The 25,958-nt window shown below is 48.3% G+C and overlaps 1 protein-coding gene across 1 annotated transcript; it reads right to left on the minus strand.

The window, feature by feature from the left end:
- Positions 1-7,538: 7,538 nt before the first annotated feature.
- Positions 7,539-9,825, minus strand: LOC125550835 (NAC domain-containing protein 71-like). The gene is made up of 2 exons (XM_048713940.1): positions 9,234-9,825; positions 7,539-8,761 (listed from the first exon to the last, which is right to left on the minus strand). The coding sequence occupies exons 1-2, from the start codon at positions 9,699-9,701 to the stop codon at positions 8,222-8,224; spliced, it is 1,008 nt and encodes a 335-aa protein (XP_048569897.1). The 5' UTR covers positions 9,702-9,825; the 3' UTR covers positions 7,539-8,221.
- Positions 9,826-25,958: the final 16,133 nt, after the last annotated feature.

The raw sequence follows: 25,958 nt of genomic DNA on the forward strand, positions 1-25,958 counted from the left end.
CCTTCAGCAGCTCCTATAGAGTAGAAACGGAAACGGACAGTCCCAAGACATAGCCAACAATTTACCTATAATTATTGAGAGGGGTTATCTACAAAACATACTCAAGTGGATGGTCAGAACCACACATGTGATATGCCACCATTCGTTGCCGATCTACATAGCAAGTTTGCATATTTTCACTAATTATGGATTTTCTGAATAAGTCGCTCAAGAAAAAAATGTGTAGGTATATGATTGGTAATTATAAATGTTCCCATCTACTTGAATCGATCAGCTATGTTGTTCCATGAATAATTTGAATTTTAAAGTATTCACAGTGTTCGAGTAAGTACATATATTAATCGGGACGTGCATTGCACGTGCAAGCTTACTAGTGAAAAGAAAGGAAAAAAGGAAACGGAGAAGGACTAGCGGCCGGACGCAGCCTGCGTTTGGCACCAACTTTCCAAATGTGTCAACTGGTTCCACCATTCCTAGTGCAATCTGATTCATGTTACTTAGTGGATTCTCAAACTCCATGACGTTATTTCATCTTATGGTCTTGACTAACTGGTGTGCTAATGCATTTGATTGTTTAGTTACACTTGTACTCCCTCTGTTCCGAATTACTTGTCGCAGGTATGGATGTATCTAGATGTATTTTAGCTCTAGATATATCCATTTCTATGACGAGTAATTCGAAAAGGGAGTAGTACCTTTATGCCAACTCGGGTGAGGCTGCAGCAGTCGACCAACCTACGCATCTACATCAAGCCACGCACGTGGATATATACTACTCTCCCTGTTTTGAAAATATTTGAAATTTTAGGTTTGTTCGAAGTCAAACATCTTTGAATTTTTCCAAGTTTATAGATAAATATATCAACATCTACAATATCAACAATATGTAGTAGTTCTATGATGAATCTAATGAGACTAGTTCTATGTTGTAGATGTTGGTATACTTTTCAATAAACTTGGTCAAAGTTAAGTGTTTGACTGAAGGCAAATCTAAAAATCCATGAAGAATGACATGTATGTAGACACTATTTGCGAGCGGCGTGCAAAATTCATAAAGACACTATTTACGAGCAGCATGCAAAATTCATGAAGACCGGTGTCGATATGCCGAATTCGTTAGACCGTTTTTTGGGCTGAGAATGATACGGATGTAGGCCATTATCATGATGATGATGTGTTGCTAGTAGACCTAGCCATGGGCAGTCCGGCCTGGTCAGCCCGACCCGACCTTGTCCAGGGGTTGGGCTCGGGCCTAGATTTCAAGCCCGATGGCCGAGCTCGGGCCTATCGTATTTGCACGTTAACAAAGAGGCCCGGCCCAAGGCCCGGCGGGCTTTTAGCATGATGGGCCGGGCTCGGGTCTGATTTTTAGGTCCGATGGCCGGGTCGGGCTTGGTCCTAGGTTTTTGCATCGGGCTTTGGTAGGCCCGGCCCGGCAGATGGCCAGGTATAGCTGCTAGAGTTGCGCTTGTTTAATTTTTACATTATTACCACTACTATGCTGCCAGCACCTGGCGCACCGGCCGGACTGGCTCGATCGACCAGGTGGAGTTGGTGGTGTCCGGGCGTCGGCCATTGGCAGCCGCGAGGCGCTGCAGCCACCAGTCCCCACATGATCTTCCGTCGCCTCCGCTGGACTACATGATGAGCGGCGGGGCCCGGCCGCCGATGCTCGCGGGATATCCGGGCTCAGGTATCCGTACGTCGCAGTTGACCGGCCTGTGCGCTGCCGCCTACATGCGCCGTCACATGCCTCCAGTGTATTTCTCCAAGAAAGATGCCCGATCACATGATACTACTGAATCTATAGCGGCAGGGTGGAGCATCGAACGTACAATTATTTTACGTTCTGCCCATGTGCGACCGGAGCGTGCATGCATGGCCGTGCATGGAAACATGGAAGAGGTCGTCCTAACAACCTCGTTCTAACCGCATTGCAGGCATTGCTAACAGCCTCATTGTTGCCGCATTGCAGGCACGGATCATGCACCACAAACGCGACTGTTCTGCAGATTATCCATTGTGCATCTCGAATACGTGATCTTGAGTTTCTGGATGAAAAACGTAAATTGGAATTGCTCAAAGTTTGTTTGGACTTGATCTTCATATGAAAACCCACTAGCTCACCTTCGATGGTTGGATGTGGCGACGGTGGCACTTATGTGTTGTCTCCTTTCTGGAGGCGTTGCCATTTGAGAACGTCCTCGCAGTCCTTGTGTTGTCAAAAGATAATTAGTGTTGCTGATCGTTGTCGTATCGCTTCGAGGTATTTTCTTTTTCCTCCATCTAAGCATAGTTATGGTCCGGTAGACGTGTGATTGTGTGTCTTGATATCGTTGATCTATGTGCATCCCAATGGTGTGGAGGTTGTGTGTATACTTATAATGTTTGTATCCTTGGTGCAACAATATTAGTACTCAATAAAAAGCTACCTTTATCGTAAGACAAATATTTATTGTAACATAACATGTTTAGCTAGCTTCTTGAGCCACAAAGAATTTTGCAACTATTGTATGTGTGAGTGCCCTGCCATAGATACAATGATTGCTTAAAATTGGATGTCCCTCCGTTGGTAGAGTAAATTTACCTCTGGATGCATGAGTTTTTCTTTTCTGAGTACAGCAATAGTTCATCCGCAAAAAAAAAAGAATACAGCAATAGCTCCAAGGTGCTTAATCTCTCCCTAATAATAAAGTACGGATTGACTCCGTGGGTTCACCGTCACAATACGCTTCTTTCCGTGATTTTACACCTTCAGTTTGAATTTAACATATATCCGAGGTGATTCTAAAACGTGCATCCGTCCGCCAGAAAATACGCAGCCTCCCTATACTTGTACGTCCGGCTGGGCCTTGTGCTTCTGGCTGGGCCTTGGCCGAAAGAAGCACACACAATATTTCGTCCATCCTGATCCTTGCTAAAATATCTGCTTGTACATGAGTCGCATCAATGGCCTCTTATATCTCCCTAATAATAAAGCACGGATTGACTCCGTGGGTTCACCATCACAATACGCTTCTTCCCGTGATTTTACGCTTTCAGTTTGAATTTAACATATATCCGAGGTGATTCTAAAACGTGCATCCGTCCGCCAGAAAATACGCTGCCTCCCTATGCTTGTACGTCCGGCTGGGCCTTGTGCTTCTGGCTGGCCCTTGGCCGAAAGAAGCACACGCAATATTTCGTCCATCCTGATCCTTGCTAAAATATCTGCATGTATATGAGTCGCATCAATGGCCTCTCATATTTAAAAGTACCATATCGGTCTTTCACATCCACCTAGACCAGTTAATATACCTCTAGAAAACTAGCAATCACGTGGCACCTGAGACGTGGGAAAATAGCAAGAGAAAAAGCAGGCATTCATGAGGCGACGTGGGAAAACGATAGGAACATCAGCCACCCGGCCGGCACCACCATGAGCACGAGCCACGCCCGTCCGGTGCCGCCTCGCGTGGAGAGGCAGGGGATGCTCTCGATGGCCGGGAGCGCGCCGCTCGGCCTTAAACACCGCGCAAGGTGCGGAAGGCCAGACGGTGCTCAGGCGGCCGTGGACGGGCTAGCAATATCCACGGGGAGGCTAGCTAATAACTGCTTTAATTAAGCCGGTGAAAAGGGACGCGGCTTCAGTGGGAGAGAGAGAATCGATCAAGTGGCTAGCTAATAATTAAATAAAGGAGGAGCACACCATATACTTTGAGACATGTACGTGCATGATGATGCCATCCATACTTAAAATCTCCTTTATATTGATATTTTAAATTTTTTGTGAGAAGGACCCCAAATTATATTGATATTGAAAATAAGCAGTGATACAACACAACCCAAGAAAAATATGACATTACAAAATGCACCAAGGGGAACCAATCTAGCCACACCTCCAACGAGGGATGAGGGCGCGCCGCTGTCGCCATATCCGCCGCTCCCTAGCAGAGCCAGGGAAACCCTTAGTTATGCGCACAGAATAAAGACGTCAGGAAATCAGATCCTTGGTCCAGGAGGACTAGCACGCCTGAGATAAGCCAGATCAGAACTACGCCGCCACTTGCGTCGGTTTGTTGAACGATGATGATGAAGCGCCGCCACCCACGAGAACCTGCAAATCCGGAGTCACCACGCTCCTACTAGAGCTCCATGCCCTCATGCTGAGGCCGGAGCACGCGCCACCATGACGGCGGGCCCAGAGCAAAAAAGAAAAAGTTCCACCTCGAGATCGGCACCGCCGCCGCACCAGCCTCGATTGGTTAGCTTACTACCAAATTCGCCGCCGACCGCCTCACAACAACCCACTGGAATCGAATCCGAAGCAGATTTTCCACGCCGCCACCACCATAACCGTCAATACAGAAACTGGTGAAAGAAGAAAACCTAGCCCTAACCTAACTACACGCCATCGACGAGACGGTGAGGTTCCCCCTTCTCCCGCCGTCGTCGGAGCGGCTGCTAGAGAGGAGGAACCCCTCGAGTCGCTGGCGGAGGACGGTGGTAGCCGGGTCATCTTCGGTTCCGCCTCTCTCGCATGGGAGGGGAAACAAAACGAAAGAATATGAGTTTTATTATTATTTCTTATTCAACACTTCCCTTAGGGCGATTGACCCCTTTAGGTTGATATGTTTTTTTCTCAGCTTGACTATTTTTTTTAAGTTTAAAACATTTTCTTGCTCTGGCATGGTTCATCCAACTCGACGACATTATTTTAGATTTTAAACATTCTCTTGCACTAGCGCGGTTAAGCGACACATGTGCCGTGTGTTGGACGTGCTCACCGCCTTGAGATGATTGACCATGTTCGGTGACCACTACAACCACCATTGACGAGGACGGACAGGAGGATAAACAACAACACGAAAAAGATGAGTCTTATAGGATACCGTGTTAAAATATAAGACATGGGTCCGGGAAAGAGAGACTTGATCTACACATGTTTATTGGTTATGGGTATATGATGTTTTATTCTCCCGTTGCATCGTACGGGCATTTTTCCTAGTCAAGACAATGCATAATTACAAACTGCGCACTTTGGTCATCCCCTCCATTACAACCTATCCGCTGTCCAAAACTTGAACTTAGGAGGCGCCCACGGCAGTATACTGGTAGACCGAGGATCATGGTGGAGTTCATGCCCAAGAATCTTGGTTTCATAGACTGAGGAGGCGGGATGCTCGCCTAGAGTAGTAAAACTAGTGCTATATGATACGTCTTGTCCAGCTCGTCTGGAGTAAAATGAGTGCTATAAAGGCTCTTCCAAATATCTGTGTATATCTATATCTATCTAATTTGTGTAGATATTTTGTGCTTGGAAATAGTGGATCTTCAACATTAAAAAGATTGCCATCTTGGCACCTTCTATTTAGGCCAGCGCTAGGTGCCGGCGCACCGGCCCAAATGTTTCGGCCGGTCCCCGCGCAGCCGCACGATTAGTGTCTTCAGGACCGCACGATTCAGCGAGCTATCCTCACGCACGTCCCCTTCTTCCTCGCTTCAGATCCACCATATCCTCTGCGGTGGTTTGCACGTAGCACCCACCCCGCCGCTCATTGGCTCACCGCCACCGCTCGCCGGCTCACCGCGGCTGCCCGCCGGCTCGCAGGTGGACACGCCATGGCCGCTCGCCCCGCTGGACAACTGTAAAAAAAATCTCTGTTTTGGCAGGTTCCAGCAAAATCTATTGTTGTTTCCAGCAAAAAAACACAAAGGTTGCAGCAAAAATAAATACAAACACAGTCTCCGCCCTTGCCACCCAGCAAAAAAATCAGCGCGAGCACCACCTCGCTGGTGGAAGCAATCCCATGAGCCAGTTCCAGCAAAGAAAAGTGCAGGTTCCAGCAAAAATCAATTACAGCAAAAACACTTCCGTCCTAGCAAAAAATTCAACATGCAGGTTTCAGCAAAAAATGCTGCTGGTAGAAGCAAAAACTACCGATTGTTCCAGCATCCCTGTTGCCCGGTTCCAGCATGGTGACCATCCCCGCTGCCTGGTTCCAGCAAAACAACCATAGCAGCAAAAAATCAGAAAAATCCGCTTTGTAGCAAAGGAATAGCCGGTTCCAGCAAAATTTGACACTAGTTTCAGCAAAAATAAACATAGCAGCAAAAATCCCCAAAGTCTGATTGTAGCAAAGTAACTAGCCGGTTCCAGCAAAAACTTATGCTGGTTCCAGCAAAAACCACATCACCGGTGAGCGCGCTACAGCTCCAGCTCCAGTGGGCACGTCGTCCTGCCGGTTGTAGCAACCGCAGAGCCGGTTCCAGCAAAAATCCTGGCCGGTCATAGCAAAATCGTTAGCTGGTTTCAGCAAAAATACGGTGGGAGCAGATTCTGGGTGGGGTGGGTGGTAGCAAAAACATGAGCCGGTTCCAGCAAAAATTATCTTCGGTTCCAACAAAATCATAACATGGTTGTAGCAAAAAATCGACTGGAAAAAACAACGATGTCATGGAGATGGACGTAGCACAAATGCACAAAACACCGATAGTAACAAAAACCAAAAACGATTGTAGCAAAATGGTTCGCCGGTTCCAGCAAAAACTAACATGGCCACGAGCACCCTCATCCACCGTCATGCCATGACCCCTGCGCATCGCCCCGGGTCACAGCAGCAGGAGCGCCCCCCGTCGTGGTCGCTTGCGTTGTGGGGTGGACGTTGGGGCTGTGGGTTGGCTTTGGGTGCAGGTGTCCGGCGGCTGGCAAGGCGCGGAGTAGACGAGAGAGCTGGGATGTGCGTCATGGTGGATGTGGTAGTCTGAAGCAGAGGCGACTGGGGAAAAATGAAGAAAGGAGATGAGGATAAAAAAAGAAGGATAGGGAACAGCGGTGGTGTGGGGCCCATAGTGATGCGTCCTGCGAGCGCGTGGAAGGGTGATGTGGGGTTGAGCGTTTGGGGCTGAGAGGATGAGCCCACACAGGGCCACACGATCGCCCTCGATCGAACGAAGCGTACGCGACCGGCGGAGCGTTTCCACCGGCGCGCCGCAGGGAAACGTTCCCCTTCTATTTATGATCTTGATATTCATGACGTATCCTTGAAAAAAAATATTAAAAAAAGATTGCCCATTAAACTAGGTTATGTTATACCTAAAATTCTGCTTCGAAGCATGAAAATTGTCAGGATCATATTTTTTTCTGAAACTTGTACGATTTGTTTGAAACATTCAGAAATTTGCTATGAGTTCACTTGAAACTATTTCCGGAAACTTAAAACGTAAAACCTGCTTAAAACTTAGCATATGCAGATAATTTCTGAGAGTGTTCCTACCTACGTGCGCTTCAGCAGGGCATACATCCATGACTCGAGATGCCCCTCAACAACAGCCAAAAGAGAAGGCATCACACTTTTGAGTACACGACGATGACGCCCCTTCAAAAGTGGCATGCGTGCATGGCGTCTCTCCATGTAGTTGCATGACTAGATTCAGAACCAACATGCACATACACAATTCACAAAGAACAGAGCGGCAGCCTCTCTCTCTCATCCAGTCGTGTGAGCGTGCAAGCAAGCATCAGCAGGCGCAGGGCAGAAGCAAAATGAGGCCATAGATAACTACAATTGACATCACTGTTTAATTATTACGATAATTGCATAAAAAATTGACTTTCCAGGTCACGCGAGAGACCACCACTGAAATCGACTCTATCACATCCATCTTCGCAATTACAATTACACATGACACAACAAAACCTAAAAGCGTCAGCCAGCTGCCACGACACTGAACCTAAGTCCTTCGAGAAGAAAATAATAACCCGAACCAGCTCTACACTACTAGCTACACAACACGATCCACAGCTCCTGAACCCAAAACTTCAGTTTCATCTTCTTGTTCGACCTCTACTTCTAATTTGGTTGGAATGTACTACCACAGCAAAAATTGAAATATTACCCGACGGCTACCTGACCATGCATGCTTGCCATGTCCAAGCGGCGGCCAAGGAGCAGGGGCAGCAGGGCACATGGTACAACGATCCTGGCTTGTACCAAGTCACCCAAATGCCATCCAAAACCTGACGAGGCTAACACCTGGTATGTACGTGCGTTTGGGAAAACTCTGCATCCGAACCCCGATCGATCGATCTAGGGGCATCAGATTTGTGCGGGTTAATCCTCACTAAGTTTTCTCTAATCTGCATTGGTTTCGGAAGCTTGCAGACCGAATTACACGAGACCTGACGAACATGTTAGTGGAGGCTGCTAAGGAGGAGGGGTCTGACGGATGCCGCGTTCATTCAGAACGGCTTCTGCAGGTACGTGAGCATGTCCCCGAACGCGGCGGCGTCGCGGGCGAAGGCGCCCGGCGACGGCGGGTCGAAGATGAGCGAGCCGTCGATGACGAACCCGTCGTCTTCTATGACGCCGCCCCAGTCGTCGCCCGGCCACCCCACGGCGAGGCCGGCCGCGTGCTGGCTCTCCGCGTAGTCCATGTCGCTCGGGAAGTCGGGCGAGGGCGAGGACAGCGCGCGCTCCGAGGAGCTGGAGTCCGTGTGCAGGCGCGGCATGGAGTGGTTCGAGTTGGAGTCCCGGTCCGCCGACCCGGAGCGGTCGAAGCAGAGCATCTCCGTGGCCGGCGGCGACGGCTGCTGGTAGAACCCGTAGTCGGACAGCTCGACCTTCATCGCCGGCCCAGCAGCGTGGTACTGGCCCGGCCGCGGGTTCCTGGCAGCCGGCGCCGGCGCCGGCTTGACGTCGGCCACGTCGGAGTCCGCCGTGTCGTACCGCTCGATCACGCCCTTCTTGTTGTAGATTCGGCAGAGCACCCAGTCATCCAGCTGCAGAGATCACGAGGAGAAAAGTCTCAGCGACGCGATCGATCGAGCAAGAAAAAACAATTCAAAAGCAACCAAAGCTAGTGTACGTGTACGTGGACGGGAGACGGGGAGGGCGGGCGGGCGGCGTTGTCTCCATCCCGCGGTGCGTGAGCCATGACGACATGCGCCCGCCGCAATTGCTTTCCGCACGTCGCCGCCAAACTACAGGCTGTGACGAAAGGGACAACTTGAGCGTGCTGCTGCAACTTGGGCCCCTTTTCCCCTTCTTTTTCGCATGGCCACGACGCACCTAACCTGCCAATTGACTTTTCTAAAGCTAAAACACCACTTGCTATTTCAAGAAAGATCTCCCGGTCGATTCCTTTACTAAATGCGCAGTAAATCTCTCGCTAATGCTAAAAGAGGAAGGGATTAAACGAGGCAGCCAAGCATCAGCGCAGATTGACAGAGAGAGACGGGGTCAGGTGGTTACCCTGAGCGCGTTGTTGGACTTCTTGCGGGCGGCGGCGGAGCGGTCGACGTCGGCGAGGCGGTACTCGTGCATGATCCAGTTGGTCTTGACGCCCTTGGGGGGCTTGCCGGCGTAGAAGACGAGGGCCTTCTTGATGGCCACGGGGCGGGGCGACCCCACGGGCTTGTCGGCGCCGGTGGCCTTCCAGTACCCGGTCCCGGCGGCGCGGTTCGGCCGCGACCCGTTGGGGTACTTGCGGTCGCGCGGCGAGAAGAAGTACCACTCCTTGGCGTCCGCCCCCCCTCCCGCCGCCTTCTCCGGCAGCCTCCACGGCTCGAACTTGTACAGGTCGACCTCGGCGATCACCGGCGCGGCGATGGGCAGGCCGCCGCACTTGCGGCACAGGTAGTACATCACCAGCTCCTCGTCCGTGGGGTGGAACCTGAACCCCGGGGGCAGCTGGAGAGCGCCGTCGAAGCCGTGGTCCATTCACGAACGGGGCTTGAGCTCGGAGGGCGGGCGCTCGGGAGATTGGTTGGATCGGCGGCTGGTTCGGCTGATCGGCGGCGGCGGCGGCTCGAGCTTGGGGGGAAGATTTGGAATGGAACATGAGCTCGCCGTACCCGCCCGTATATATAGGCGGAGGTGCCGACGCGTGTCGACGGGCGGACGGGGAGGCCGCGATGTGACGCACGTGCAAGTTGGGGAGGGGAGGAGGGGGCCTGGTTGACCGTCGGATGACAACCCACGTGTCGATCATCGGACGGGCGATGAGACGCGCGAGCCGTCGGATGAAGGCGTGGGGCCAGCGGGGGAGCGCAATTGTCATGGATGACGTCAGCAGTTATGTCGCCGTCTGGGATTGCGAGGGACTGAGGGAGCATCCTAGCCCGTGAGATATGACGAGGGGCGGTCCGTAGTACTGTACCACCTGCCTGCGCGGTAGGGCCCCGGGTTAGGAAGGGAGGGAGGCATGTTGCGCGGGCCCACCGGGTGCTTGCGGCCCTTGGGATAATTGTACGGGTCGTCGAGATTCCCATCGTTCCACTTGGTCCGTCTCTCAGCTCGTAGGGTAAAAAAATATAAAAAATAGTGTTTCGTTGCGGATTCCGCGGATTTCAAGTTTAAAACTTGCATCGATCGCCACCGTCGATGATATCTAGGCGCCTTGTGGTCAGCTTTTAGGGTAGGTTAAAATCGTCTTCTGAAGAACTTGCATTGGAATCTGTACTGTCACGTACTCCTAGGCGACTAAGTGCCCCGTAGGTGTAGGTCCCTAGGATAACTTTTTGGGCAAGTTTAATCTTTCTCCTTGTTTGTGCAATGGTAAATCTAATCTTTCGAAACAACCTCAGCGACAAGATCGAAAGATATAAAAAAAGTTAAAGGCACAGATACTTAGGGTCATTTCGAAAAGATTGAAATTCTTAGGATTTTTTCTATGTTAGTCATTTGAATCATAGGACTGGATCCGTAGGAGTTTTTTATATGAAATCTTTTGTATTAAATTTCATAGGATATCTAACCGCTCTAATGTTTTTTACAATTCCTTTATTTTTCTGCGGCATCAAACACTCATTGCTAATCCTATAGAATTTAAGCGGGCATGTCACTCTAGTCCTATACATTTTCTATTCCTGTGTTTTCAAAACCCTACAATCAAAGAAGCCCTTATAAATATACACATACACTCATTCCTACAAACACTACACCGTACAATTGGTGTAGGCCCCTAGGAGTAGTTTGCATTTGTGCTACAAAACTATGTAGGAGCATATTTATAAGAAAAAAATGGTTAAACAAACATCTAATTGATTAAAAAACCTTTTCTTTTCAAAAATATTTTCTGAAGATAATCGAAAGTACTCCACAAAGCACGTCAAACATAAAAAAAAAATGTGTTTTCTCCTCTAACTTCAGGCAGCCTACGAGTCCATGGATTCGCCTCTACCCTGCCAGCCGCTCTGGCTGCCGATGGAGGAGAGTAGAACTCCGGTGCCTCTGCTCCGGTGAGTAGTTAGGTGAGTGTTTTTTTGTCCTCACACACGTGGCGTTCAGGCGAATGGTGTCGCTTCTTAATTCTTCCGGACTCCTCCTCCTCGAATTCGTCTGTCTAGATGACGTCGACGAAAATCCGGCATAGATTCTTGCCGTCTTCTTGTGGCGGCGAGTTTAAGATTTCTCATCATGTCGCGAGATTGGGTGTCATGTGATTCGGAGTTATTTAAGGGTTCAATGGCGACAACTGCGGCTCCAGGGCACTTCGCACGAAGACTTCCCGGTTGTCATCGACAAGGTCAACCCGGCTCTAGTGAAGAGAGGCTATAGCAGAGGGGCATGACTCGTTCTGGTCGCAGTAGTGGTCGTTCAGTGGTGTCGGAATCTCGATGTTATTTTCAATATGTTTGAGATGTTTTGTACTGACGGTGAACTTTTATAACAGATCTAGACATTTTCACTAAAAAAAGAAAACTATAATAAAAATCACATCGTGATCCGTAGATTATCGAATGACCAATATCGTCGCTAAAATGAGCCGTCGATGCACCACTAATACAACTCCAGTTTACTGATGTTGGTTTGACCTTCTCGATAACAGCCGGGAAGTTTTCAAGTATGTGTCTTGAAAGATCAACACTCTAGAGTTGTCATCATCGCCGTTGAGCCCTCGACTTATCTAAAACGCCTAACATCAAATAGACAAAAACTTAGTGGACATAATAATAAGTGCGGCATATTGGTGCCCGGGTTATCTGAGCCCGGGCATGAACAATAAGGCCGCAAAAAATAGAAAAAAAAGTATTAAAAAATCCCATTTTTTATTCAAGATGCTCAAATTCATGATATTCGTGCAAAAATTTATGAAGTTTGAACATTCGAGGAGCTCGTGAAAAAAAACAAAGTTCATGTCTGTGAGAAACATTTGAAAACAACATTGTTCACGTACGATTTTGTTTTTTTTGCCACGTGCTCCTCGAATTTCCAAACTTCATGAAAATTTGCCCAAACATCATGCACATACACATCTTGCCTGTAAAAAAATAATTTTGGCACCGAAGTGGATTATCGCATAATAATCCACTACAATATTAAAATAGCCAAAGCAAACGACCCAACCAAAAATCCAGAAAATAGAAGACGTGGGCTCTGTGCCATGTTCCGTTTGTCGTCAGCTTGTGGTCAGCTTTTAGATTATTTAAAGAATTTATTTCAACCAATGATTGTTGAGGTGTATATTTAATTATTTGGTACAAAAATGATGCTGTTGGAAAGTGTTTTTTACTTGAATCTAACAATATCTGTTCTGCATCTCTAATTCACATCCAAATACCCCCGCAAAAAAAAATGTATTCACATCCCAATACAGAAACTCTTGGCCTAGAGGATGGTAGGCTCCGTGCCATGTCCTACTTGTCGTTTGATCACCTGAATTTACCATATTCCGCTTCCTCCCTCGTAGTGTAAATTACACTAGCCAGAGGGGTACTTTAAATTTCATGCCGGCTGGTTTTTCCATGCGAGTCAGGCAGTCAAACAACTCAAACTTAGCCCATCAGAGCCTGGTTGGACTTCATGTAGCCTACCAAACAGGTCCCAGTGTTTTCGTACTGCGCGTCGAGTTTGACATGTTTTTTCTCTTCTCAAATAGTACTTCTTGAGCGGTGCGTGCAAGCATGGTCCATGCCTGAGTCATCCGGAAGCGCAGGCAGCGGCACAGAGCAACGGTGTGTGCGACCGTGCGAGGTCGCATGCACGCAGGGCCATTCACGTTCGCGTGTGCGACAAGTAAACTGCTGCGATGCGATGGTGCGGCTAGATTGACCCATGTGACCATGCACTTCGTGCTAGAGATATCCATGTGACGCTCACGCATGTGGCCAGCGCCGCACCAGCGCCCAACTGTACGGTCAGCGACGGCGACGGCGACGAGTCGCGAATATCCATCCCCGCGAGCAACCGCTGTAGGTCCCCGGGCGAGACCGCAGGGGCGAGCCGCACGCGCGTCGCCGGCGACGTGGACTGGACCGCCGCTTTTGGCTCAGCGCAGGCCGGCCTCGTGGAGTCGCGGTGGCCGAAAGGCAGCTTGCACGTGACCTGGCTCACGCTACGTCACCGTGCGCCATGCACGGATCCACCCATCCCCGGACCGGAGGCCAGCTGTCTCTCGTCGAGCTAGCCCGGGCAGTCGGCAATTCCGCACGCGGCGCCGGACTTTTCCGGTGCGGCGAGAAGCCGGCGCGAGGTGCGGGTCAGCGACGCATCGTTGCGTAGCGTTGTTCCACGCGTCCGGTGGCCTAGCGCCCGCGCGCTGGCGGGCGACGGAACTCCGCCGCGCGTGTGTATATCAGATCTCGCGGTCGCTCTTTGTACAGCCTGTGCACCGCAGTGTAAAACACAATAGGTTGAGAACTTGCTCGACATCCCGTTTAGGATGTGGTTCTTTCATTATATAAAGGTATTAAGGGGTATAATACAATGTTACAATATTAATACACAGACTATGTATATATACAGTCTAACACCCTTCCTCAATCTTAATTGTGGCCTGAAGTACAAAGCAAGTTAAGATTGCGCCTACAGCCTACAAACTGTGGTTGTGGAAGAGGCTTCGTGAAGATGTCAGCAAGTTGATTCTTTGACGGAATGAACTTGATACAAAATAGCTTCTGTGCAACACGTTCCCGAACAAAATGATAGTCAACCTCAATGTGCTTCGTCCTAGCGTGAAACACTGGATTAGATGAAAGATATGTAGCACCAATGTTATCACACCACAGAACCGGAGGATGTGCTGAAGCAACTCTCAACTCTCTCAACAGAGACTGTACCCATATGATCTCAGCAGTGGCATCAGCAACTGCTTTGTACTCAGCTTCGATACTACTGCGAGACACTGTGGCCTGCTTTCGAGCGTTCCAGGCGATCAGGTTAGAACCCAGAAATACCGCATATCCCCCGTGGATCGCCTGTCATCAGGACTGTCAGCCCAATTCGCATCTGAGAAAGCTGAGAGCTCACACGAGGGCGCAGGCTGAAGAAGCAAACCATAGGAGACAGTAAGACAGATGTAACGCAGAATACGTTTCACAGCAGACCAATGAGATGTCCTGGGTGCATGAAGAAACTGACAGACACGGTTGACTGCATAGGAGATATCAGGCCTGGTAATAGTCAGGTATTGCAGACCACCAACGAGACTGCGATACTCAGTAGCATCCTCAGGTGAAAGAGCATCTCCATCAAGGGCAGATAACCGATCAGTGGCAGACATTGGAGTAATAGCATGTTTGCACTTCAGCATACCAGCACGACGCAGCAAATTCAGGGAGTACTTCTTCTATGTAAGAGTCAAACCAGCAGAAGAACGTGAAACCTCCAGACCAAGGAAAAAATGCAAGGCACCCAAATCCTTGACAGCAAAGGCACCACTAAGTGCAACCACAAGACGATCAGCAGCAACATGGGATGAACTGATAAGAATGATATCATCAACATAAACCAGAAGATACATCGTAACCTCAGGACGCTGAAGAAGGAACAACGATGTGTCTGTAGTGGAGGGAGTAAACCCAAGTGCTCGAAGAACAGAGCCAAGACGAGCATGCCATGCACGAGGAGCCTGTTTCAGTCCATATAACGCCTTAGTCAGACGACAGAGATGACGAGGGCGTGCAGGATCAACAAATCCAGGTGGCTGACGCATATAAACCTCCTCCTCCAGAATTCCATGGAGGAAAGCGTTCTACACATCAAGCTGACGAAGAGACCATCCACGAGTGACAGCAAGAGACAACAGCAAGCGAATGGTAGTAGGCTTGATGACTGGACTGAACGTGTCTTCATAATCAAGACCATACATCTGTTTGAAGCCCTTGGCAACAAGCCGTGCCTTGTAGCGTTCGATGGGACCATCAGCATGTCTCTTGATTTTGAAAACTCACTTGGAATCAATAATATTGACACCATATACTGGAGGAACAAGCGGCCAAGTGTCATTTTTCTGGAGAGCCTGAATCTCCTGTTTCATAGCAGCGTGCCAGTGAGGAATACTCAGTGCAGCCTGGAAGTGTCGAGGCTCAGCAGTGGGATCAGCAGCAATGTGAGCCATGCACGCGGCTAGCCATGACACAGTCCCGTCCTTGCGTTCTTTCAGACAGAAAATGCCCGACTGACTCGTCTTGAGCTTCTTGATGAACAGGAAACCGACGCGGCAGCTCCTGCTCGGGACGTGCATGTCCCATGCATAACAGGTTCGACCCACGTACCCGCCCCTGCATCGCCACTGGAGGCTGTCGTGCGGGCGCCGGTCTCGCCTGGCCCACGGGTGGCCTCGCCTGGCCTGCCACTGGCCTCGCCCAGTCCTTCGGCTGGCGCCCCGCCTGGCCCTCGGCTGGCCTCGCCTGGCGTGCCGCTGGCCTCGCCCAGTCTTTCGGCTGGCGCTCCGCCTGACCCAGGAGGGGTCACGCCCGACCTGGAGGCATCTTCGCCTCGGTCGGCGGTTGCTTCGACCGGCCTGGAGCTGGCCCCGGTCAGTCCCGCCTCGGCTGCTAGTGGGCTGGCCTCGCCTGGCTCGTCGTCGTCAGGGAGCCCTAGTGCGAGCTCTCCCGATGCTGCAGCTTCGTCTCCATCACCGGTTGCGTCGGTCTCACCGGCACGGCCTGTGGTCCCTCTTCGTCCTCGTACACGGAGTCAGACTAGGGTTTTACATGGTATCAGACTAGGGTTTCGATGTCTTCCGCTGCTCCCGCCGCCGCCGCCGGTGCGCCGAACTCCGCCGCTGCCACCGCCGCCGGGCCGACCCTCGCCCCTATGTCACCGTTCCTTGCTTCTCGGCCCCTTGCGTCGGCCTATGGGGCCCTGCCGCCGACCGAGTCCCCGATCGGATCAAATCCATCGGCCGACTCCTCTGCTGAGTTCGCTGCTCCGCCATCTCATGGCGTTGCTGTGCAGCCGCCCTACGGCGGCGTCGCGCAGACGCCGGGTGGCGTCGCTCCTGCCGTGTATGGTGCGCCGCCGGCGGCCCAGGGCTCCCTTCAGCCGCCGCAGTCCTCCTGGCCCGTGGCGTCCTACGCGGCGCCGCATCATCACCAACCCTATGCGGCTCTCCCGCCGCATCACCACCAGCCACCGTCGGCGCCGATCTACTCCGCGCCGCTACCGCAGCAGCACTTCCTGGCGCAGCTGCCGCAACCATCCTATGAAGCCGACGCCCTCGTTCCCGGTGCTCCTGTCGTCTACTCGTCGGGTGCTCCTCATCTCGAGACAGCCCCGTCGACGGGTCCCTACGCGCCATCGATGCATGCTCTGATACCATGTAAAACACAATATGTTCAAAACTTGCTCGACACCCTAAACGAGGTGTGGCTCTTTCATTATATAGAGGTACCAAGGGGTACAATACAATGTTACAATATTAATACACAGACTACTGTAAGTGCATATAGTGCCACCCCTAGTTGGTTTTGGAGTATTGACGACAAACCTAGTTGAGGGACTAAGGTGTTTGTGAGAATTGCAGGATAACACAGGTAGAAGTCCCTCATTGATTCGGTTTTCCTACCAGAGATGACCCCTAAAAATGTATGAAGACATTGAAGTCAAAGGTGGTATATGATGATATTCACATTGAAGACTATGACAAAAGAAGACACCACATGAAGCCTATGGAGCTCGAAGACTTAGATCTTTCGTAGTTCTTTTTCTTTTGTGTTGAGTCATAGGAACCACCGTACTGTTAAGTGAGGTCCAAGAGAACCAGTCAGAATGACTGAAGTGATGCCTAACCAAAAACATCTATGTCTTCGATGAAGACTATGAGAGCGAATCTTGTCCAGAGTCGGACAAGTCAGCTTTGCTTGTAGCCCAAGTAAAGTTGTCGTGTGAGTTTGAAATCTGACCGTTGGAATACGTGTCAGTTCCTTAGTGACACAGGGTCATTTCGGACAAATCAGGTCGGGTTGCCAAGTGGCTATAAATAGCCCACCCCCCACAACCATAAACGGTTGGCTGCTCAGATTGAGAGTACGGCTTTTGTCGTTTGAGAGCAACCCACCTCGAAGCCTTTGAGAGAGAATTCCTTGCGAGGATAAAGCCCTAACCACCCAGAGCCAGAAAGAATTGGGCATCACTTAAGTCTTCTTGTCTGTGTGATCTGAAGACTTATTACACTTGAGGACTGTGCATCATCCAGCCGGTTAGGCGTCGCGTTCTGAGCATCCAAGAGACATTGTGGATTGCCGGTGAACGAAGTCTGTGAAGGTTTGGGAGTCTACCTTGAAGACTTACCAGAGTGATTGGGCGAGGTCTGTGTGACCTTAGCTCAAGGGGAATACGGTGAGGACTGGGTGTCCCGAGCTGCGTGTTCAGGACTGGGTGTCCGGGACTGTGTGTTCTAAGGTTTGAATACCTAGCCGCCCCAACCAGACGTACAGTTGTCACAGCAACTGGAACTGGTCCAACAAATCATTGTCTTCAACGAGTCACTGGTTTCATCTTCCCTTCTCTTTACTTACTGTTGCTCCTTGTGAAGTCATTGTATGTTTGCACTATCTTTTGTCTTCACTAAGTGACTGCATGTTCTATATGGCTTCATAATATCTTTCTACCTGATCCTTACTACATTGCTGTTATTAAGTCATTGTGCTTTCACTTCATTGAATACTTGACTATGGCTTGTCTAGTGTAGTCTACCTTCCGCTGCATGGTAATAGGTTTATTTCTATCGTTTGTCTTCATAACTTCCACGTTTTGAAGACTTTCATAAAAATCGCCTATTCACCCCCCTCTAGCCGATAGAACGCACTTTCATTGGTATCAGAGCAAGGTGCTCCCTTATTCTATGTGATTCGGTTTAACCACCTGGAGCTTTAGCTATGTCGACTGCAGGGATAATTAAAGTCTCCGTTGCGTGCCCCGTCTTCGATGGAACTGAATATCCCTACTGGAAGAATAAGATGCGCATGCATCTTGAAGTCATTGACGTCGACCTATGGTATGTCGTCGAGAACGGCGTTCCCTAGGCTGGAGAAGGTGTCACTGCTGCTGATGTCAAGAAATTCGTTCAACTGGATTCTACTGCCAAAAATATCATCTGTGGTCATCTGACCAAAGGACAGTATGGCCATGTGAGTGCTTTGAAGACATCTAAGCAGGTCTGGGACTGGCTCTCCAAGGTCAATGAAGGCATCTCAACCCAGAGAGATCAGAGAATCAGTGTCCTTCGCAACCTCTTCAACCGCTTCAAGCGAAATGACAATGAGAATGTCCAGCACACATTTGACCGACTCACTGCATTACAAATGAGCTTCAAGCCCTCGGTGCTACTGAGATCACCAAACATGAAGTCGTCAAGACACTACTGAGATCACTTGATAATTCGTTTGATATCCTAGCCCTGATGATTCAAGAACGTCCTGATTTCAAGACACTCGATCCATCTGACATACTTGAGAGGCTCAATACACATGAGTTTCAGCTTTCTCAGAAAAGAGATATCTACGGTCCAAACTATGGACGAACTCGTGCCTTGAAGGCAAAAGCTGTTTCCTCATCTAAAGAAGAATCTGACAGCAGTTCTGATGATCCTGAAGACATTGGAAGGGAACTTGCTATGCTTGTGAAGAAGTTCCAAAAATTCACCAAGAAGAAAGGCTTCAGAAAGTCTTCCCGATCAAGCTCAAGGAATGATGAAGTTTCTGCTCACAACTACAAGAAGAAAACATGTCACAAGTGCAAGAAACCTGGCCACTTCATCTCTGAGTGTTCACAGTGGGACAATGAGAACAAAAAGAAGAAGAAGAGCAATGAATATGACTCTGACGACAAGAAGAAGAAGAAATACTCAAAGTCTTCGTCCAAGTCGTCCTCAAAGTCTTCATCACACAAGAAGAGCTCATCTGGCAAGGCACGTGCATTTGTTGGCAAGGAAATTGATTCAGAGGAGGAGTCCGCTTCTGAGGAGGCAAAGATGGAGTCTGAGGAGGAGTCCGATTCAGGCATCGCAAGTCTGGCTACAGTATACGTTGCCAAGTCCATCTCCAATACTGAAGACAATGACCTCGTCACCGACACCGATGCAAATGACAAGGACTACTCCGCTTCTACCTACTGCTTCATGGCACGCGGTGCCAAGGTAAACACACGCACTACTCACTATCAAACATCTAGTGACGATGACTCTGATTGTGATTCAAAACCCAGCTACAAAACACTTGCTAAAATTGCAACTGAACAGCAGAAAGCTATGGAACATATTCAAAAACTGTTAGATAGAAGCGATGATCTATTAAGTGCTGAAATGACTCGATTTGAATCCTTAATTGAAGACATAAAAAACTTCACGTTAAGTATCAGGAACTTGAAAGTCGTCATGAAACTCTCTCAACAACTCATGAAAAGCTTTCCTATGATTATCTTCAAAGGAAGCAAGATTTTGAGAAATTGAGAGCGGTTCATGAAGATCTTCAAAAGGAAAACGAGTCACTTCACTCCAAACAGATCAGTCCCGCTCAGGAAGGATTTGAACCACCATGTCTTAAATGCATTGAGCGTGCTAATGCTACTTCTGTTGCTGAATGTTCTACTGCTACTACTGTTGCAATATCTTCAACTGTTGATGTGGTAACTAACCCCTCTACTGAGGATACCACTGCTATTGCTGATGAGAATGCTAGGTTGAAGACATTGCTTGAAACAGGGATGTACAAAAGTCTTAAAGGGCATCAGACACTATGTGATGTCCTCAAAAAGCAGATTCTGAAGCGAAACCCGAGGAAAGAGGGTGTTGGGTTCGTAAGAAAAATGAATGCTGATGGCTCTTACTGGAAACCTGAGCAGTACCCCAAAACCATGTGGGTTGCTGCAAAGGAACCTTCAGCAGACCCATCCAATCTATCTGGCTTCACCTGTGCTAACCCCATTATCATTGATGAATCCTTTGATGCAAATTATATACTGTTTAAGAATCAGAATGGTCAAGTGTTTGCCAGGTACATTGGTACTAACTGCAGGAATGGACCGCCTATGAAGAAGATCTGGGTTCCGAAAAGGTGGCTGGATAATCTTCCTGTGAATGTCATCATGACACCTCACGTGAAGAAGACAAACCTCAGACCAAAGACTTCATATGGTCCAAAGGCTTCATACAGACAGAGGACTCACCTGAGTCGCACTAACGCAAATGTTTTGCAGGGAAACCATACTCAGGCATATGAATATGAGAGCGGTTCATCAAACCGCCATGTTCATAAGACCAAGAACTATTCTGCTTATTCTTATGAGTACTATTGTCCGCCTGCAAGACTGTTTGCTAGGGCTCCAAAGCCAAAATTCTCAGATGCTGCGCTTAGACTCATTGCTTCTCAGCCACCCTTGAAGATGTGGGTGGCTAAGAAAGCTTAACTCTGTTTTGCAGGGAAATGTCTCCAGCAGAAAACCAAAATCGTCTGACGCCATTACTGGGGACCTTAAACATCTTGTAGGGCGCAAGATCAAATGCCCGAATGGTCTTACTATGTACTTCGTTCCTGAATCGCTTGCTACTCTCCCTATTAGTCCTAATCTGGATCTAAGCTTTCATAACCCACTGGTTCGTCAAATGTTTTTGCTTCACAATGCTCTTGGTGAAGCCTATCCCCCTAACTGCACTGTAGGGTACGACACCAGGGTCTTCAGAATGGATTATTGATAGTGGGTGTACAAATCACATGACTGGCAAAAGAAGTCTTCTTATGAACTCAACCTTACGTCCATCCGACAAGAGCCACATCACATTTGCTGACACAGGTAAAAGTAAGGTATTGGATCTAGGTAGAGTTGTAATCTCAAGGGATCAACACATGGACAAAGTCATGCTTGTTGAATCCCTTGGCTTCAACTTAATGTCTGTCTCAATGCTTTGCGATTTGAACATGATCGTAATATTTGGAAAATATCGTTGCCTTGAACTAATGGAATCTGACAAGTCTCTAGTGTTTGAAGGGTATCGAAAAGATGATTTGTACGTGGTAGATTTCTCAGCAGGACCACAGCTTGCCGTATGTCTTCTAGCAAAAACTTCAGAATGCTGGCTCTGACATCGGAGGCTTGGACATGCTGGCATGAGGAACCTCCACACCCTTGCGAAGAAGAAGCATGTCATAGGCATCGAGGGCGTCAAGTTCAAGAAAGACCACTTATGCGGTGCCTGTGAAGCAGGGAAGATGACGAGGGCCAAACCTCCTTCAAAGACAATCATGACCACTACTCGACCCTTCGAACTGCTTCACATGGATCTTTTCGGTCCCACTCATTACTCAACTCTTACTACTACTGCATGCCTCTATGGCTTCGTTATTGTTGATGATTACTCTAGATACATTTGGGTGCACATAATCCTCTACAAGACTGAAGTGCAGGATGTCTTCAGACGCTTCGCAAATCGAGCTATGAACAATTATGGCGCCAAGATAAAGCACATCAGAAGTGACAATGGCACTGAATTCAAGAACACTGGCCTTGATACATATCTTGATACCTTGGGCATCACACATGAATTCTTAGCCCCGTACACGCCACAGCAGAATGGCGTCGTCGAACGCAAGAACAGAATACTCATTGAGATGGCCAGAACGATGCTAGATGAATACAAGACCCCAAGAAAATTCTGGCCTGAAGCCATTGATACTGCATGCCATACAATCAATCGTGTTTATCTTCACAAGCTTCTGAACAAGACATCTCATGAGCTCCTTACTGGCAAGAAGCCAAATGTCAGTTACTTCAGAGTATTTGGCGCAAGGTGCTGGATCAAGGACCCACATCACACCTCAAAGTTTGCACCAAAAGCACATAAGGATTTTATGCTTGGATATGGAAAGGATTCTCACTCCTACAGAGTCTTCAATCTTTTTCATTACAAAGTGGTTGAAACAGTGAATGTGCGGTTCGATGAGACCAATGGTTCACAAAGAGAGCAACTGCCAAATGTGCTAGATGAAGTTCCATCCAGTGAATCAATCAAGCTAATGGGAACTGGAGAAATTATACCTTCTGAAGCTCATCCTGAAGAAGAACTTATCATCTCAGCATCAATGCACCCGATCCACTCACTCGTTCAAGGGCAACTCAGCTAGAAAATTTCTGTGGGCACTTCGCATTCGTCTCAATAATAGAACCCAAAAAAGTTGAAGAAGCCTTCATGGAACCTGAATGGATTCAAACTATGCAAGAAGAGTTTCAACACTTTGAGCTGAATAATGTATGGGAACTAGTTAAGCGTCCTGATCCACGGAAGCACAATATAATAGGCACCAAATGGATATACCGCAACAAGCAAGATGAGCATGTTCAAGTTGTCAGAAACAAAGCTCGTCTCGTTGCTCAAGGATATACTCAAGTGGAAGGCATTGACTTCGATGAAACATTTGCTCCTGTGGCTAGACTTGAAGCCATACGCATACTGCTGGCCTATGCAAATCATCACAACATACTTCTATATCAAATGGATGTGAAGAGTGCTTTTCTCAATGGCAAGGTTGAAGAATAAGTGTATGTTGCACAACCGCCTGGCTTTGAAGATCCAAAACATCCTGACATGGTATACAAGCTCAACAAGGCACTGTATGGCCTCAAACAAGCCCCTCGGGCCTGGTATGACACACTCAAATACTTCCTGAAGAGCAAAGGCTTCATACCTGGTTTCCTAGACCCCACTCTCTTCACGAAGACATATGATGGTGAACTGTTTGTGTGCCAAATATATGTGGATGACATTATCTTCGGCTGCACCAATCAGAAGTACAGTGAAGAGTTTGGATATATGATGCAAGAGCAATATCAGATGTCCATGATAGGAGAGCTGAAGTTCTTCCTTGGTCTTCAAATACGACAACAACGCAACGGCATCTTCATATCTCAAGAGAAATATCTCAAAGATTGCCTGAAGAAGTTCGGTATGCAAGACTGCAAAGGCTTCACAACACCAATGCCAGCCAAACATCATCTGGGTCCCGACGACAATGGTAAAGAGTTTGATCAAAAGGTATACCGCTCCATGATTGGTTCTTTACTTTATCTATGTGCATCTAGGCCAGATATTATGCTTAGTGTTTGCATGTGTGCTCGATTTCAAGCGGCACCAAAGGAGTCGCATCACTTAGCTGTGAAGCGAATTCTTTGATATTTGGCTCACACCCCAACTCTAGGATTATGGTATCCAAAGGGCTCAGAGTTTGATCTGGTTGGATTCTCGGATGCTGATTATGCTGGTGACAAAGTTGATCGAAAGTCTACATCAGGCACATGTCACTTTCTGGGACGATCACTTGTATGTTGGTCTTCAAAGAAGCAGAACTGTGTATCTCTCTCCACTGCTGAATCTGAATACATTGCTGCTGGATCTTGCTGCGCTCAGTTTCTGTGGATGAAGCAAACACTCAAGGACTATGGCATTCATCTGAAGCAAGTGCCACTTTACTGCGATAACGAAAGCGCCATCAAGATCGCCAACAACCCAGTTCAGCACTCGAAGACAAAGCACATTGAAATTCGTCATCACTTTCTCAGAGATCATGTTGTGAAGGAAGATATTGATATCATACACGTCAACACTGAAGAGCAACTGGCAGATATCTTCGCCAAGCCCTTGGATGAGAAGAGATTTTCCAAGTTACGGTGTGAGCTAAATATCCTGGAATCCTCAAATGTCCTGTGATCAAGCACACATCCTAACCCTTATGCATATTGATGACTTAGATGTGCAACACACGAAGTAAAGTATATTTTCAATCAATGAAGACATATATTCTAAGTGTGAATACATTAATGTGGAATTTGACTTCGGAGCGCCACGATAATTGTGCGCCGTGTATGGGTCTAATACTTCCTATACGGTGGGTAACGCCACCATCAAATGTTCTATTTTGAAGTGTTTCACTCATGGCGTTACCTTGCAATGTATTCACATTTGGTTTGGCTTCGATCTCAACATATCTTCATGATTATCTTCACTATGTTGATTATATATATATATATTAGTGTTCTGTCCTCTACAGCATTCACTTATAGCTATGTCTTCATTGTTGAATCTTTTGAACTAAGTGAATGTGATCGGACCCTAACCTCTCTATGCTTTCTATCTCAAATTCTTCTATCTCTCCAAATCATATGCATTCTATTGAAACCGTCGAATGTCTTCTCTGCGTCCTTGTCAGCAGAAGATACAGAGACAACCATTAAGTCCGTTTTCAATGCTCATTCCTCCACATGAAGTAGGAACGACCACCCGACAATCAAGGTGTGCGTGGGACGTGGAACAAACCCCAAAATTCCGCATAATGGCCACGTGTTCCTCAGATGCGAATCGCCAGGGGCACCTATGTAATAGCGCAGTGCCGCCCATGTACCTATAAATACACACTTCACAACGGTCATTATCTCTTCTTCCACTCTCACACGAACCCTAGCGCCACCGCTAGCCCTCGACGACGCCGGCGACGAAGCGCTTCGCTGCCGCAACCTCTCCGACGCCGTCTTCACGCCAACCGCGGACATCATCCTCTCCCCCGTCGCCGTAGGTGTCCTCCATCGCCAAGTTAGGGCACGGAAGATCGAACTGCTCGGCCTCATCTTCCACTTCGTCTAGCAGTTCTTAGTGTGGTAAATAAAACTTCCTTTTTACAGCACCGCTGATTCTATGGATTTGTCACTTTCTACCACAAACAGTTTCTATTCACACAAGTTAGATCTCTCTCATACTGCATCTCATAACATGCCTAGTATATTCACTTATGCTTCACAAAGTAGTTAGATTCCTCACTTGTACTGATGTGTGGATTCGTACAAATCTGGAACCAACTCCTTATTTATGAGTGAATGTCTTCGCAAAATGAGGTCAATGTCTTCTAAACTGATTTATCTTCAAAATCTTCTGAGAATGCATATGACCTCTTCCCCTTCCCTCGCACCTTAATGCTGTCACAGGTACATGTCCGTGGGAGAATCCTTTGGTTCTCATAGTCTGCATTCATTTGCAGAATTCTTACAGCATCACATTAATTCTCCCGAAGCCAGTTCCTGTTGGTCCAGCAAGCGAAAACCTTTGAAGCCTTTGAACGTCTTGAAGCCTTTCAAGTTAAAATTTATGGCTTCAGAGAAAGCAGCAAGGAAGGGTGGCAGAAAGCGTCATGGAGAAACATCCAGAAATCTGCCAGATGAACTTTTAGAACTGCACAAGACAGATCCTGAAGAGGATTACAATCAGCGCAAGACCCGAATCCAATGGATTCGAAGATATTGGGCAGAACAATGGTTCAAATACCGATTTGTAACCCAAGAATATGCTGAGAAAAATGCCATCAAGAGACCGTGGGGAGACATCCAATACAAGAATCTTCTACCCAGGTCCAGAGATGAAGCCATTGCTCAAGGCTTCTATCCCTGCATGGTCCGTGGGCCACAACCAGCTGATGCACACCCATCGTCACTACTATGGTGTCGTGACGACAATCTGTTCAAGCGCAACTTCTAGTTTGCCCAGAACTCAGCGAAGCAGAACTAGAAGACTTTGGGGTTAGACTTCAACCCTGGTCCCTCAGCACCAAGGGCAGATGGCACACGAGATGCAGAACCCAATGTCATCAGTCCTTTCTCCAACCTTGAAGGCCTCATCACCCGCATCTTAGTTCAAGGGACTGTAGTGAATGAGTCTGCAGCTAACGCTGAATCAGAAGAAGCTCCTGCAGCGCCGAAGACAAAGAAGATGAAGAA

The sequence above is a fragment of the Triticum urartu genome, chromosome 4 (genome assembly GCF_003073215.2).
Source record: "Triticum urartu cultivar G1812 chromosome 4, Tu2.1, whole genome shotgun sequence".
NCBI lineage: Eukaryota > Viridiplantae > Streptophyta > Magnoliopsida > Poales > Poaceae > Triticum > Triticum urartu.

Excerpts from the sequence above, each read along its gene's own strand:
- LOC125550835 (XM_048713940.1), bottom strand. The coding sequence starts at position 9,701 with ATGGACCACGGCTTCGACGGCGCTCTCCAGCTGCCCCCGGGGTTCAGG. Across the intron at positions 8,762-9,233 it reads AGTCCAACAACGCGCTCAGG|CTGGATGACTGGGTGCTCTG; the intron begins GTAACCACCTGA and ends TGATCTCTGCAG.